General features: G+C 37.6%; 1 protein-coding gene across 1 annotated transcript; it reads left to right on the top strand.

Annotated features, from left to right (window-relative positions):
• Positions 1–4601: 4601 nt before the first annotated feature.
• Positions 4602–14965, top strand: Dtd2 (D-tyrosyl-tRNA deacylase 2 (putative)). Its single transcript, XM_013033450.1, has 3 exons — positions 4602–4760; positions 8277–8346; positions 13877–14965. Exons 1-3 carry the CDS (start codon positions 4650–4652, stop codon positions 14200–14202), a joined length of 507 nt encoding a protein of 168 aa, XP_012888904.1. The 5' UTR covers positions 4602–4649; the 3' UTR covers positions 14203–14965.
• The last annotated feature ends 1257 nt before the right edge of the window (positions 14966–16222 follow it).

The following is a 16222-nucleotide window of genomic DNA, read 5'->3' on the forward strand; positions in this document are numbered from 1 at the left end:
CAATTCACAATCTTTCATAATAGTTTTCTAGAAAGGATACAGATGCCCAATATTATAAAAACAGGCTAGCCTGATTTAGAAAAAGGGACAATGGACATTTACAAATGTTCAAAAGGTCTTGTAATGTTTTTCTAAGTTATCACAACACCATCAATAGAAAAATAACCCAAATATCAAGACAATTTATCAGCCTACTCTAGAGAAACCTTACAGTCTGGCAAAGATATATATCATTGCCTTAGAGTTACCTAGGTAACACTAGCAAACAGATGTCGTATTAAGAATTAAAAAGGCAAGTTAAACAAAAGAACAATGTCAATTTACAAACTAAATTTTGTCCCTCCCTGTTTTACAACATATTCATGTGAAAGATTCAGCTATTAAGAAAGAAGTACCACCTTCTGTACATCACTTTAACAATAAAATAAAAATAAAAAATAAATTAAAAAGAAGGAAGTATCATAGATAGGTAGATGCATGCATACATACATAGAGTAAATGCTTCCTCTTTGTGCATGAATATATATGTACACGTGTGTACATGTGTGCATATGTGCAACAATAATGGTACTTGAACTCAGCCTAGCCACTGTCCCTTGGTTTTTTTGCTCAAAGCTGGCACTCAACCACCTAAGCCATACCTCCACTTCTGGCTTTTTAGTGGATAATTAGAAATGAGAGTCTCACAGACTTTCCTGTCCAGGCTGGTTTTGACTCCTGATCCTCAGATCTCAGCCTCCTGAGTAACTAGGATTACTGGCACACAATAAGGGCACCCAGCTGTTTGTTTCCTCTTCTTCAAAACTTTAATATATGTGACAAGTGTGTAGAAGTCCAAATTCACATGGACCTTTTATACCTGAGTTTCAGATGTCCTGGACTGAATGTCTTCTGGCCACTCAAATGGGCATCCTTCAAAGTGAAATGTGCATGGACCAACTCATATTATGCCAGACATTCTCTGTGATATTGATGTAATGCAATAAAAACAGAAAGTTATCTTTACTTTTTATAAATACAGTTTTTCAGCATTATTTGCTTGACCTCAATAGATAATTGTCATAAATTCTTAAACTATTCTTTAGACATGCCATCCAAAATTTAATTGGTTCATGAAATGATCCATTATAATTAGAGAACTGGGTTAGGAGTGATGGGTATATTTTGCAACTAAGTAAGTCTGTGTTATGTAAGATAAACACTGACATTTTCCTCTGGCCATGGAAAGATACCAGGAACAGTTGCCACCCTGGATAGTCTTCAAATGTCCTTTCCAATCCCACTTATCACCTTTCTGCATCCTATTTGTGTCCCCAGAGGCTGTTCTTTCTGTACTGAATTAACTCTTGCTCACTTCCTTTCAGCTGGGCTCAGTGAGTAGGAGAAGTGGCAGGAAATCAGAAAGGAGGAGAAGGAACACAGGCTACAATTTGGCAAGGGCTGCATTTTTCTATGGGAAAGCCACAGGTCCTGTCAAGTATCTTTCCTCCATCTATAGCTCTCTCTTCCTCTTACCTCTTCAGTAACTGCTTCCTGCAGTTGTTAGCCCGTTAGCCTTATCCCCTATTGGCTTACCTTAACTTTTACATACTTGTTTAATGGCTCCATCATTCAACTCTCTTGAGCCACCTCTTTAAAATGTGCCATCTGTTTCCTATCAAGACAGCTGCTTTGACATTTTCCCAAGCCAAAGTTATTTCTGCCATTATATGCAATTTTAGGATCTTGGTTTTTCATTTTTATGCTATAGTGGACATAGAATTACTTCTTCAGGAATCTTTGAATCCACCTTCATATGTGTAAAATGACAGCCTGGGTACTGTCCCTGAGCCATTTTTACTCAGAGCTCTGCTTCCAGCATTTTTGGTGGTTAATTGGAGACAAGAGCCTTGCAGACTTTCCTGGCTGGGCTGGCTTAAAACCATTATTGTCAAATCTCAGCCTCCTGACTAGCTAGAATTACAAGTGAGAGCTACCAGAACTTGGCTAGAAAATGATTTCTTATATAATTAAAAGACAAAAAGTTATTTCTTGTTTTTTTTTATTAGAGTTTCATGGACTTTCCCCTCTCTGGCTGGCTTTGAATTGTGATCCTCAAATCTCAGCCTTCTGAGTAGCTAGGATTACAAGCATGAGCCACCAGTACCCAGCTAAAAGGCAAAGATTTCTTACAGTTCAGTAAACTACTGTCTTCATAAAAAAATTTAATAAGTTGCTTTTTCTTTACTTCAGACTCAAGTAAATTGTACAACTTGACCTACCTCAACATTACATATGATGAGCACAACTTACACATAGATGAAAACTTTGCTAAATTTCCCTCAATTGTGACTTCTCAACATATTTTTTCTTTGCTCCTAATGCTTTGTTTTTGTTCACATTTTATTATCTTGTTACTTGTATTTCTGTTTCCTTAGATTCTTTCTGATGAGCTGTTTTATAAAACACAGTACTTTATTTCCTACTCACTACTGCCCTCTGCAGGTGAGAGGAAAAAATAAGACAAAACCTATCACATCACTTAAAGCTATGTTCAGATTCTCAGTCAACAGGAAAGTTTAAAGTAATTGTTAGTATTTGAGAAGCTAAACATTAATGAGAAAACTCATCTGCTCACAGAAATGGTTTGCCAAAGCATCAAAGCTCCCTCCCGGTAGAAAGATCTCTGAGAACTAACTATATTCCGTTTTCGACAGAACTCCATATCTTCTACACTCATATGCAAATGGACTCAAAAATCCTAACTTATCATAGATCATAGCCAGGGTCTCTATTTCAAAGATCTTACCAGACTTTTAAATTTTGGATCTAGCTGGGAAGAATAATAGAGATTCAATAGTTATAGTGACCTAAAGATACAGACATTAAGCAATTCAGCTTGTATGCTGTGCAGATAAATGTCAGCAAAAGTTGGAAACTCTTTAATGCAGCATCCAAGATAATGTGATATTTTTCCTTTTCTTTTTACTAGAAGTGTAAGACAGGCTGAAATATAACCAGACAAGCAGCTTCAATTTTTTAGTACAAAAGACCACTGATTATGCATGGATTATTTTCTTCAGTCACACTACTTTGTATGGGTAGCCATACTGTCAGTGATGTCATCTTTTAAAACAAGAGTCCCGAATGTATAGGGATATTGTGCCAACTGAGCTCAAATCAATGACCTGGGTAATGCAATCAGGGTCACACTATTATTTCTCATCTTAACTCTCCAAGACTGTAGAAAAATAAATGCTAATCTGATGCATGCTCAAGGAGTGCACTGCATGTACTGTGTGGGAAAGAAAATCAAGTCCTTATTTACTTTTATTTACATTCAGCTTGGACTTAGAGAAAATGCATCACAGAATTTAATAACATTGTGTGCATCAAAACATGTTATTTTAGGTTTATATTAGTACCAGGTTAAGAACTGTATTAACAATCACACTTTCTTGTATAAGCAAATTCATACCAAAGGTATTTTCTGAAGAATTAATCTCAAAATGTGTTTTCAGAAAGCATTTTAAGATCTTTCTGTATCTGTGAAATCAGAAAGGTTTGTAGCATTCCTGATAAGGGAGGTAGTGCTGTTTTATTGATTGGGCAAGAAATTTTTTCAAAGATTTATAGCTTCCAATTTCATCTCTACTTGCTTTAAAATTTGATTGATTCATTCTAGTTATTTATCTTCATAATGAGCATTCGGTGGATTTAAATCAAGCAAATAAATTTGTTCAAAATCTGTAAGGGGGCTTTCTGAGGTGAAAAAAAATGTTTCTTCATAGATATACAGGAGGAGTGGGGGTATCAGCCAGGTGACAAAGAAATTGCCTAGTATATCCTTTTTCTTTTAGTGCCTGTGGTACTGGAGGATCTAGGTTCAAAGTTTGAATCCGTATAAAAGTCCATGAAAGTCCATCTCCAATTAACCAATAAAATGCCAGACTGAGCCCGGCGCTGGTGGCTCACACCTGTCATCCTAGCTACTCAGGGGGCTGAGATCTGAAGATCTTGGTTCAGAACCAGCCCAGGGCAGGAAAGTCCATGAGACTCGTATCTCCAAAGAACCACCAGAAAACCGGAAGTGGTGCTGTGGCTCAAGTGGTAGAGCGCTAGCCTTGAGCTGAAGAGCTGAGGGACAGCGCCCAGGCCCAGAGTTCAAGCCCCACGACTGACCAAAAAAAAAAAAAAAAAAAAAGCCAGACTGTTACAAAATCCACATGCCAGAAAAGACAGGGGGTCTTTTACTGCTACTTCTTGCATGGGAAGCAAGAAATGTTTCTCCTATTTTTTCTTCTTATTTCTCTAAATTATCCTGTTTTACTAAAGTAAATCTTTGCTAAAACTTCGGGGGAGGGGGGGGGTGACAGAAGAAAGACATCCAAAAGTCTCTTGGCTCACAAACGTACCCTGACGGCCTTCTTCAGCGTTGGGCCGACTGGCCCATTGGCTTCACCTACCTTTATCATTGACAGCCTTTGAAGGCACATCCGGGACTCCAAGAGTGCCAAGCAGCACATCCGTCGTCCTGGGGCGGAGCCACTGGCGGTAGGAGCGGCTTCCGCTACGCCCCGCCCCTCCCTTGCCCTTCCTGCCTCCGTGCAGGGGGCGGAGCCTGCGCGGCGTGAACCTGAGGGACCCGCGCGGCGGTGTGGGCGCTGACCATGGCTGACGGCGGCCGGACACCTCAGGCCCGGGCGCTCCTGCAGCAGTGTCTGCACGCCCGACTGCAAGTTTGCCCAGCCGAGGGGGACGCCACGGCCCAGTGGGTGGAGGTAACGGCGGCCGGGCAGCTCTCGTTATCCTTTTCCGCACGGTCTGTGTGATTCTTCCTCCCCGCGCCTCCCTGGCCGGGCCCGCCGGCCCCGCCACCCCGCCCGGCGCCCGGCCTGGCGCGGTGGACAGCTGCATCCCGGCCCGCAGAGCCCCTCCCATCCTGCCCCGCGCCGCCCCGCGCTAGGCAGACTCCCGCAGAGGAAAACCAAACAAAAGCAGCAGCACTGTCTTTAGGCCTCATTTGCCTCGGACAGGTTGGCGCCCTGGGCCCGCACGGCACTGATTCAGTCTTGGTAGGCTCAGTTGGCTCCAAGGGTTCGAGATCTGTCTTGATTTCTGTCCCTACTCGTGCTGACCGTAACTTGGGCTCAGCCTAGAAAGGAGATTTCTCCCAGAAACAGTTTCTTTTCCAGAAACGATTTTCAGCATTCGATGATCAGATCCCCAGGCCTAAGCAAGGAAGCATTTTATCACGGAGCTGTTAATCACCAGCCCAAGCATCTGAAAGAAATTTTGACTTATTTCCAACTGAGATTATGTTTATGGTCCAAAGAAATCAAGACTACCACTTTTTTTTAATAATACTTGTGCGTTGTTATTGGAACACATTTCCTCCAAAGAATTGAAGACATCTCAATATGACTTCTACTTTCATACTTACTTTTTTTTTTTAAGATAACCAGTCAGAAGGCCACAACGGCAAATAGAATCTTCTTTAAAGTCTCTTGATGTATTTTTCAGAGTAAGTTGAAACATAGGAAAAGCAGTCAGTTCATCTTAAAATGTTCGGACATATTCAGAATCTTTCATGTAGGAGAATCTCTCACATAATAATAAAGTTAATAAAGTTAAAGTTAATAAAGTTCTGAGCCTAGCTTTACTATAAAAAGTCATTTTAAATATTACCCATGAACATGTGGTTAATTACACTTAAATCAGAATCTATTACTTGGGCTAACTTGAAAATAGTTTATGAACACTAAAAATTCCTGTATTCCATATTTACCTGACAGAGAAAATACCCTGATCATGAAGGCAGTTATTCTGACCCCTGTAATTTCCCCAGAAGTGGGAGATTTGAGTGCATAATTTCTAGTAATGGTGGATTGCCTTCATAACTCTCCCCTGGGAAGGAGAGAACAGCAGTCCTGTTTATACCTCTCTCCTTATCTCAAACTCTTTTTTAATCTTTGTTTTGATTTTTCTTCCATATTTGAAACTTTGTTCCTTTACGTTCATGTTTTGTATATCTAAATATGTAGAATAAACTAATTTGTTGCTCTCTGGCACTACAAATTTCAAACTAGTAATCATTTACAGTTCTTCCGTATTTCTTTTTTAGGCTTTTCCATGTCATTTTTTTTACATATAATCACAAGTATTTTATTGCAACCTTCTAATCTATTATTTTCTGTTTATAAACTCTACAAGTTGTTTTTAAAGGTTTTTACTTCCCTCCCACACATGACTGAATTAAAGAGCAGATAAGTAATTAGATGGTGAGAAAGTGTAAATTCTCTTTTCTCACATATCATTTACCTTGTTCCATTAACTTTGTTTTTTTTTTTAAACAGCACTTTAATTGTTGAAAGTTACTTTGCTTATTTGAGTTTTGTTCATTAAGAACTTTGCCATCACATACTATAATATTTTTCTTTCTGGGAAATGAGCATTTTTAAGTGAGAACTGTACTTTTCTATTTATTTGAAATGTTTTGTAATTAAGTTACAAGGGCTGGGGGTTCACAGCTGTAATTCTAGCTATAAGATCTGGAGGATCATGGTTTGAGGACAACCCAAGTAGAAAAAGTTCCTTAGACTCCATCTCCAAAATAACTGGCAAACAGCAAGTATGAAGTCAGAGCTCAATTGGTGGAGCTCCAGCTAAGCAAGCTCAAGGCCCTGAGTTCAAACCTAAGTAGTGCCAAGAAAAACAGAAAAGTACAAGGAAAGTGGTGGTTTTGACTTGAAGAGAAGAATATGTAGGGCACAATTTAAGATATATTATTGGAATAAACCAGAGGACAATGAAAGGAAGTAATGTAGTGAGTGTAAACTACTTCTGGGAGTAATTAAGTATTTAATTCTGACAAGACATATGATGAAGATTTGGCCTCCTATTGAAAATTCTATCCATAGTAGTAGTGTAGATGTCTAATTAAATTTGGTAGCCTCTTGTGGGTGTGCATATTCCAAAATCACAATTGTACTTTTTAACAATGATTCCTTTTGCAGGTAAGTGTGAGTACAGAGTTATATTTATCAAGAACACTATATAGATAATGGAGCCAAGATGAGACAGTTGAATTAATGCAATTAAGATATAAATTGAGTCCCTGTAATGCATAAATCATGTTAAATACTGTGGAAGTTAATATTTGAGATAAATTGTGCTTCTGCCTTTAAATTTATTTTCTATACTCATTTAATAATCATGTGTAGGACTTACCATGAGCCCAGCAATGTTTTAAACACAACAATTATTAATTCATTTAGTCTTTGATAGCTCATGGAGTCAACAAGTTTTCCATATACACTCATGAATTTAATGACTCAGTCAGCAGAATCAAAGTCATTTATCAAATGTCTCTTTTTTTAATAGACTGTCTTACAAAAGCCAATAGAAATATCCAAGTCGCTGTGTAAAATAAATAAGTTTATGTTCCTGGTAGCAGCCAATCTTGTCATGCAGAATTTATTATCAAAAATACAATTTTCTAATCCTAATCATTGTTTATTTATGATATTAATAACAGTAACAGAAATAATCCGTTTCTCATAGAAATAGAATCAAACTCTTTTGCTATGTGTAAGTAAATAAGCTATGAAGAATATAGTAGTGATGTCAAAATATATCAGTCATACTGCTGCTTATTCATCAGTCCTATCTAGTATAATGTGAATTCAGCCAGTACTAAATAAATGGGCCTTGCACATTAAATATTTCTAAGCCTGTCAGCCTTATTTGGTGGATGAGGGGAAGCTGGTTGAAAATTCTACTAACTTCTGTTAGAAGTAAATATATGATATTATACTGTGATCATCACTGTTTAAAAGTAAAAACCTGCTGGGGTCTGGTGACTCACACTTGTAATCCCAGTTACTCAGAAGGCTAAGTTCTGAAGATAGTGGTTTGAAGCCAGCCAGAGAAGGAAAGTTTTTGAGATTCTTATCTCAATTTTTTAAAAAAGCCATAAATAGATCTGTGACTCAAGTGGTAGAGCACTCTAGCCTTAAGCAAAAAATCTCAGGAACAGCAACCAGGCTCTGAGTTCAAGCACCAGGACTGGCACAAAATAAATAAAAACAAATAACAATTTTTGAAAGAAATAGTAATGGTGATTAAAACTTGAAAGGATTTTGTTTTTTATATTTATTTAGAAATCAAAGCTATCATAAATCTCCTATTATTTTTATTCTCTGTGTTTGTAAAATTTAATTGAATTTTTACTCATGTCGTTCTGAATCTCTATGGACTTCTTCCTAAACAGAATTTTCTGTGGTGATTTCTTGTAGGTTCAGAGAGGATTAGTGATTTACGTGTGCTTCTTCAAGGGAGCTGATAAAGAACTTCTTTCCAAAATGGGTATGTGTTTGATTTTTTTTCTTTCTTTTTTAATGAGTGAGAAGGAACAGCAATGTACAAGTGAAGATAAGAATAGCAATATATGGGACTGGGAATGTGGCTTAGTGGTAGATTGCTTACCTAGTAAGCCTGAAGCCCTGGGTTCGATTCCTTAGTACCACATTAACAGAAAAAGCGACTGTGGCTCAAGTGGTAAAATGTTAGCCTTGGGCACAGAGAGGCTCAGGGACAGTGCCCAACCCCTGAGTTCAAGCCCAGGCACAGAAAAAAAAAGATTTTAAAAAGGAAGAATAGCAATGTCCAAGGAGCACAAACTTTTTTACTTACTTATTTACTTGCGTGGTAGACAAGTACTCTACATTGAACTACTGAAATACAATCACAAATAGTCCTGGTCTATAAATTATTTATTAGCTAACTGTTTAACATCGTTGGCTTTAGCTATTTGCCTATTACAGTTAAAATATGCATATATGGTAGAATTCTTTTCAAACATATGCAGCTTTTCATAATAGCTTATTGGTTGATTTATAAACACAAAATATACACATGATAGTTTAGGCCAAGGTTACAGAAAGTTGCTGATGGCTACATAAGGAGAAACAGGTTGTTCATTTCCTAATATTTCTCTTACTCTCTAGATAGGAGAAAAGAGGTAGTAAACAACACTATATAAGTTGTGAGTCCTGTGAAATTTATACAGGTCAAAATTACATCATTGTTTTGGAAGAATTTATATTAGCCATTTATGTATGTCTTTGTAAGGAATATGTACAAATACAATTCTAGTTTTTAAACCAAAGTTAGTGTCATCTCAGAAATACTTCCTCTAGTTGTATTGAAAACAAAAGTAAATGTTCAAGGATCTCTAGACAGTAATTTATTTGGCTGTAGTTTGTATACTGAAATATCCATAGCGCTGCATGATATAGATTTAGATATGTCAGATCAATCACCTGCTTTGATTTTAACAAATATGTACAGAAAAAAAATCTTGAAGTAATGTAGCTATCCCTAATGTTGGAGACATTTTATGATATCCTTATTAATGAAGGACAGCACCTATTAGTTGAATCAATAAGAAATACAAACTAAAGCCAGGTGCTGGTGGCTCATGCCTGTAATCTTAGCTACTCAAGAGACTGAGACCTGAGGATCACATTTTGAAGCCAGTCCAGGTAGGAAAGTCTGTTAAACCCTTACCTCCAATAAACTACTCAGAAAAAGCCAGAAGTAGTGTTGTGGCTCAAGTGGTAGAGCGCTAGCCTTGAGCTGAAGAGCTGAGGGACAGCGCCCAGGCCCAGAGTTCAGGCCCCACGACTGGACGGCCCCCCCCAAAAAAAAAATTAGTACCAGCTATTCTAGAGGCTGAAAGAAGAGTATTCTCTCATTCCAGAGTTCAAAGCCATCCTAATCAACATAGTAAGACCCTGTCTCAGAATTTTAAAAATACAAATAATGGATATATATATATAAATATAAACATTGGGTAGTTGAAGCTAATGACCTGAAGGTCACTAGAAGAGATCAAATAAACTCAAGAACGAATAATTTTCTGAATACCTTGGATAGAAAGCTATGGCTTCTTTTTTGTACTAATATAACAAGCATATTTGACAACTATGAAAATTACATTCAAGAGACTATGATAGAAAATGATAGAAAAGCAGTATGTATAGTAGTTTGAAATTTGAACCCAGAACACAATAAGGAATGTTTGAGAGGTTAAGAAGAAAATTAAATGAGGACTTCCATTATAGGGGATAATTTGTGAAATCCTAATGTTGAGGTGTTAAAGGCCTGTCCATTTTCCTAAGTTGATATTTTACCCTGATTTAAGTCTTCATTGGCCATAAAAATATAGTAAGATTCTCCAAAAACAGGGAAAAAATTCTTCTCAAACTTAGTTAAGATTGCCTTTCTAAGGTTGAATCAGAATCTTTTTTTTTTTTTTGGTCAGTTGTGAGGCTTGAACTCTGGGCCTGGGCACTGTCCCTCAGCACTTCAGCTCAAGGCAAGCGCTCTACCACTTGAGCCACAGCACCACTTCCTGAATCAAAATCTTAAATGAACCTTAATTATAAAATAAGCCCAACAAATTCAAGCAGCATTTTATTTTACACAGACAAAATGTTCTGTACTTCTATGTATGTCTTTGTGAGTTCACTTCAAATAGATGTGTAAGATTATGGTGAAATTAAAAAAAAAAACATGGGCTGAGAAGGTGGCTCAGTGGTAGTGCTTGCCACAGCATCACTTCCAGTTTTCTGGAAGTTTATTGGAGGTAAGAGTCTCATGGGCTTTCCTTCCTGGGCTGGCTTTGAACTGTGATCCTCAGATCTCAGCCTCCTGAGTAGGATTACAGGCATGAGCCACCAGCTACCAGCAAGGTAGGGAGTACGTTTCTTTCTCCTTTTTTTTTGTCGTGGGGCTTGAACTCTGGGCCTGGTCACTATCCCTCAGCTCTTCAGCTCAAGGAGAGTGCTCTACCACTTAAGCCACTTCCTGAATCAGAATCTTAAATAAACTTTAATCATAAAATAAGCCCAACAAATTCAAGCAGCATTTTATTTTACACAGACAAAATGCTCTATACTTCTTTGTATGTCTTAGTGAATTAACTTCAAATAGATGTCTAAGATTATGGTGAATTAAAAAAAAATGGGCTGAGAAGGTGGCTGAGTGGTAGATTGCTTGCCCTGCATGCATGAGGACCTGGGTTTGATTCCTCAGCACCACATAAGCAGAAAAAGCCCGAAGTAGTGCTGTGGCTCCAGTGGTAGATTGCTAATCTTGAGCTAAATAGCTGAGGGACAGCGCCCAGGCCCAGACTTCAGGCCCCACGACCAATGAAAAACAACAACAACAAAAAAAAACTGAGGAGGTCTTCTTTAATTCTTCAAGTGCAGAATCTAACACAAAAAACTTGGTATGATTCTCATTAAAGTACCATATGCATTTGAAGAATCTGACTGCTGGTTTGAGTTACAACCAAATAAATGTGTAGTTGGGATCCAGTGACTTATGCCTGTAATTCTAGCTACCCAGGAAGCTGAGATCTAAGAATCTGTTCCCAGGCCCTGCGTTCAAGCCCCAGGACAGACAATTAAATAAATAAACTAATCTATTATTGATAGGGTTGTACTTTCCTCAAATGTGATGGGATTCTCTTAGACTCCCCTCCCCCAGTCTTTCCAATCAAATTTTATAACCCTTGGGAAAATAAGTCTAAAATACATAGCTAATGTAGAAATTAGAAAGTCTTTCTCAATTCATCTTCAGTATAATTGGGCTATGGTCCAGGGATCTGTGAAAGCTTACCTTCTACTCGATGTCTTTGAATTTATTTGGTTGATTACCTACATTAGGATCTCTGAATTTCCAGTATGCCATTAATTCATTGTCTCATTTTATTTCTACTTGTATTTGTTTTGTATCTATTTTTACCTACTGATGTTTATATCAGTATTGAGTTCCCAGATGTGGCCAGTAGAGGGAAGTGTGTAAAGCACTTATACTACCTCCCCTGTGTTAATGCAAAATTGCCGGCTTAGTCTCGTACTAGCCTGAGGCTTGGAATGAAGTGCTCTGGAGACTCAGTTTTCCATAGAAGCAACCACTAAGGACTACTGGCTATATAAGAAAGCCCTAGTAGTAATTTAGAAATTATAGAAATATTTAAATAGATGTTAAGTGAAAATTGATAGTGCATAAGGCATAGCTTAAGAATTAATTTGAGTGTTTACTTTCGGAGGTTTTTGTTTTTTTTTTTGTCGGTTGTGGGGCTTGAACTCTGGGCCTGAGTGCTGTCCCTCAGCTCTTCAGCTCAAGGCAAGCGCTCTACCACTTGAGCTACAGCGCCACTTCCGGTTTTCTGGTGGTTTGTTGGAGATAGGAGTCTCGCGGTCTCTTCTGCCGGGGCTGGCTTTGAACCGCCATCCTCAGATCTCAGCCTCCTGAGTAGCTAGGATTACAGGCGTGAGCCACCAGCGACCAGCTACTTTGGGAGGTTTTTAACTGGTTAATTACATGATTTTAAAGTGAGGGATAGCCAAACCAAATCCTTCCTAATATCCTTACTATAAGGATATAATAAATTCTTACTATGGATCCTCTATTAATTAAAACCATTAGCTACCTGCCACAAAAGCATGCCTTTCTCTAGTTTAAGAATAGAGGTCAGAGATTTATAAAGTTTCTTTTACCATTTTGGGGCTAAGAATATGGCTTAGTGGTAGAGTGCTTGCCTAGGATTCATGAAACCCAGGGTTTGATTCCTCAGTACCACATAAACAGAAAAGGCCAGAAGTGGTGCTGTGGCTGAAGTGGTTGGGTGCTGGCCTTGAGCAAAAGAAGCTCAGGGACAGAACCCTGGCCCTAAGTTCAAGCTTCAGGACTGGATTAAAAAAAAAAAAAGCCATTTTACCATTTTCTCAGTACTGTTCTTTGCAAGCACAATTCATTTATACCATTATTACTATCTCCCTAAATGGTATATTTGTTTCTAATAGACACTTCTTTTGTTATTATTTTGAAAATGGTTAATGTTCAGGTATAAAAGTTTTCTAAATTTAGGTAGATTAATAACACTAGATATTTATTGTGTTTTTGACACTTGTTAGCAATAGTCTCATAAATGCTATGAAAATAGCACCCTGTTTCCTTGTATGTTTAAGAAGATAGTGTTAATAGCTTTGTATCTCTACTTCTTGATTTTTAACATTGTATTTTGTCTTTGTACTTCTGCCTTAGAGTATATTTGTAAAATGATTAGTCCATATCAATAGTACATTTAAGGTTATGAAACAGCAAAAGGAGCTGGTATGTAATGAGATTACACCTGAAAACTTTGTCACAGCTCAAAACTGTAGGTAAATATTTTAAAATAATAAGTGCCCTTCTGATAGTCGTTGTTATAGAATAGGGTTTGGTTTGAGGATTTATCATGGTATTTTCTAATGGAATTTACTTATAAAATACAGGAAACAGAGGGAAAATATTCTCATGTATTCTCCTGAGGCAAACTTATTGAGGTTCCATGATATAGTTAATTCTGTAGATTAAAACTGTTATGACCGGGCACCCAGTGGCTCATGCCTGTAATCCTAGCTACTCAGGAGGCTGAGATATGAGGATCATAGTTCAAAGCCAGCCCAGGCAGGAAAGTCTGTGAGACTCTTATCTCCAATTAACCACCAGAAAACCGGAAGTGGCACTGTGGCTTAAGGGGTAGAGCTCTCAACTTGAGCTGAAGAGCTCAGGGACAGTGCCAGGCCCAGAGTTAAAGCCCCATAACTGATCCCTGACCATCCCCCCCCCCAAAAAAAACCTGTTATAATCTTTTCTGTATAAAGTCTTTTTCTTTTTCATGCTTGGACTACTTCGTGAAGCTGAATTTTGAATCACAAAGAAGATAGGAATAAGAGCTAACAAACTGGGTTTTACATGTGGGATTTGCCAACTAAGTTAAAAGGTTTTCTTCAGCTTTGCTTTTTATTTCAAAATGTTTTACCTTTTGTTCTCTATCCAGTTAATACATTGTTAAATGTGAAATTAAGTGAGACAGAAAATGGCAAGCACGTCTCTATATTGGATCTACCTGGTGATGTTCTTATCATTCCTCAAGCCACCCTTGGAGGCAGAGTAAAAGGAAGAAATATGCAGTATCACTCTAACTGTGGAAAAGAAGAAGGGTTAGAACTTTATTCCCACTTTGTGACTCTGTGTGAAAAAGAATTAGCTGCAAACATCAAGTGTGCTGAAGCTGGGGTGGTAGTAAAACATGGCACTTACGGGAACAGGCAAGTACTAAAGCTTGATACTAATGGACCATACACACATCTGATTGAATTTTGAAAAATTAAAGGTTAGTTTCCACAGCTGTTTATGTATTAAGAGCTGAACTCTAGTTAGATTTTCTACTTCTTCATCTTGAATACACTCATCTGCAGCACATTTAGGCAAGAAAATCCTGGATCCTATAAATAACTGTAACTTGATAATCAGATGACCTTGCCTGGTCACATAACTCTGAATCTGTCACCTTTTGTTCTACAATGCTCCACCCTTCCACTAAAAAATTTGAAAAATGTCATCTATTTACCTCACAGTCATTAAGAAAATCTTCTTGACCAGATTTTAAAAATTATATATTATATATGCATTTAACATATTTTGTAATGAATAAATTTATACAGTCAATAAAAATACATGTTATGCCACCAAGTTTATGTAGTAATAAAAATAATTATTTGTATTAAAATGAGGTAAGACCCAGCACAAAACAACTATAACTTCATCTATTTTGTATTACTATTCCAGTTTTACTTTTTTCTTTATTCTTAATTTTAAATCATTTATTTTTATTTTTTGATGGTGCTAGGGATTAGACCTTGACTAGACAAGCACTTTATCACTGTGCTATATTCCCAGACCAGTTTTCTGTAATTTGAATAAAAGCAGGTCTTTTACTATTCTTTTTAATATCTATAAAAATGTAATACAGGAATGTTAGTGTATATTACATTACTTTCCAAGGACATCCAAATGCTTTAGATTACTCTTCAGAATCTTTAGTACCTTGTAAATATGTATAATTATGTCAATTAAAATTTTTAAGTAAAAAAAAAGAATAAAAGTTTAAAGTTGTTTTTATTATTATACATGCCCCCCAAAGTACATTACTATTCTGTTTCTCAGTTTTTGTCAAAACCATGTATGTCTCAGTTTCTTTTTTTTATTACATGTAATTTTTCTTAATTTACAGCACTACGTTCCTTTAACATTCAGTTCCTTTCCTGTTGAATTAAGACTGCTATTGAAAGAAAGAAAGAAAGAAAAGGAAGACTGATCCCGGTGACTCACACCTGTAATCCTAGCTATTCAGAAGGCTGAGATCTCAGTATTGTGGTTCAAAGCCAGCCAGGACAGTCTCTTATCCATGAGACTCTTATCTCCAATAAACCACCAGAAAACCAGAAATGGTGCTATGGCTCAAGTGGTAGAGTGCTAGCCTTGAGCTAAAGAGCTGAGGGACAGCGCCCAGGCCCAGAGTTCAAGTCCCACGAATGAAAAAAAAAAAAGAAAAAAAAGGGAAATTTTTTACTGGACTAGTTTGTTTCTAACTAGTTTGTATCAGGGGATTTTAATCAGATTTATATAAATCTGATGATTTGTCAGTTTCTCTGTTACTAAATGTGCTGAATGTTTGTGTTTGTGTATGTCTCCTCCCTCATTCATTTATTGAAGCCTTAAACTCCAGTGTTTTTTTTTTTTGTTTTTTTTTTTGTCGGTCGTGGGGCTTGAACTCTGGGCCTGGGCGCTGTCCCTCAGCTCTTCAGCTCAAGGCGAGCGCTCTACCACTTGAGCTACAGCGCCACTTCCGGTTTTCTAGCGGTTTATTGGAGATAGGAGTCCCACGGTTTTTCCTGCCCGGGCTGGCTTTGAACCGCGATTCTCAGATTTCAGCCTCCTGAGTAGCTAGGATTACAAGCGTGAGCCACCCGCGCCCGGAAGCTCCAGTGTTTTTCTATTTGGAGATAAGATTTTGGAGGGAGGTGAGTAAAGATGAAGTCTGGGTAAGGCCTTTTAAAGAGGAAATAGTAAGAGCTAGTTAGCTGTCTCCTTTCATAGAATGAGGTGGCCATTTACAAGCCAAAAAGACTCACTAGAAACTGACCATACAGACACCTTGGTTGTTTGAACTTTTAGCCTCTGGAGCTGTGGGAAGATACTGTTTGATACTTTGTTATGGTAGCCAGAGCTGACTAAAATAAGAATGTAAGACAGCTATCAACATAAACTTTATAAAAGGAAGAAAGGAACATATATAAGAAATTGAAAACAGAAAAGAGTCAATTTTAAAAAGCAGGGTTGG

This window comes from Dipodomys ordii, unplaced genomic scaffold (genome assembly GCF_000151885.1).
Source record: "Dipodomys ordii isolate 6190 unplaced genomic scaffold, Dord_2.0 Scaffold168, whole genome shotgun sequence".
In the NCBI taxonomy this organism is placed as follows: Eukaryota; Metazoa; Chordata; class Mammalia; order Rodentia; family Heteromyidae; genus Dipodomys; species Dipodomys ordii.

What these genes read in the sequence shown, in the direction of transcription:
- Dtd2 (XM_013033450.1), top strand. Translation starts at nt 4,650, where the DNA reads ATGGCTGACGGCGGCCGGACACCTCAGGCCCGGGCGCTCCTGCAGCAG. An exon ending in CCACGGCCCAGTGGGTGGAG is followed by an intron (nt 4,761 to 8,276) that starts GTAACGGCGGCC and finishes GATTTCTTGTAG; the next exon opens with GTTCAGAGAGGATTAGTGAT. An exon ending in AGAACTTCTTTCCAAAATGG is followed by an intron (nt 8,347 to 13,876) that starts GTATGTGTTTGA and finishes TTCTCTATCCAG; the next exon opens with TTAATACATTGTTAAATGTG.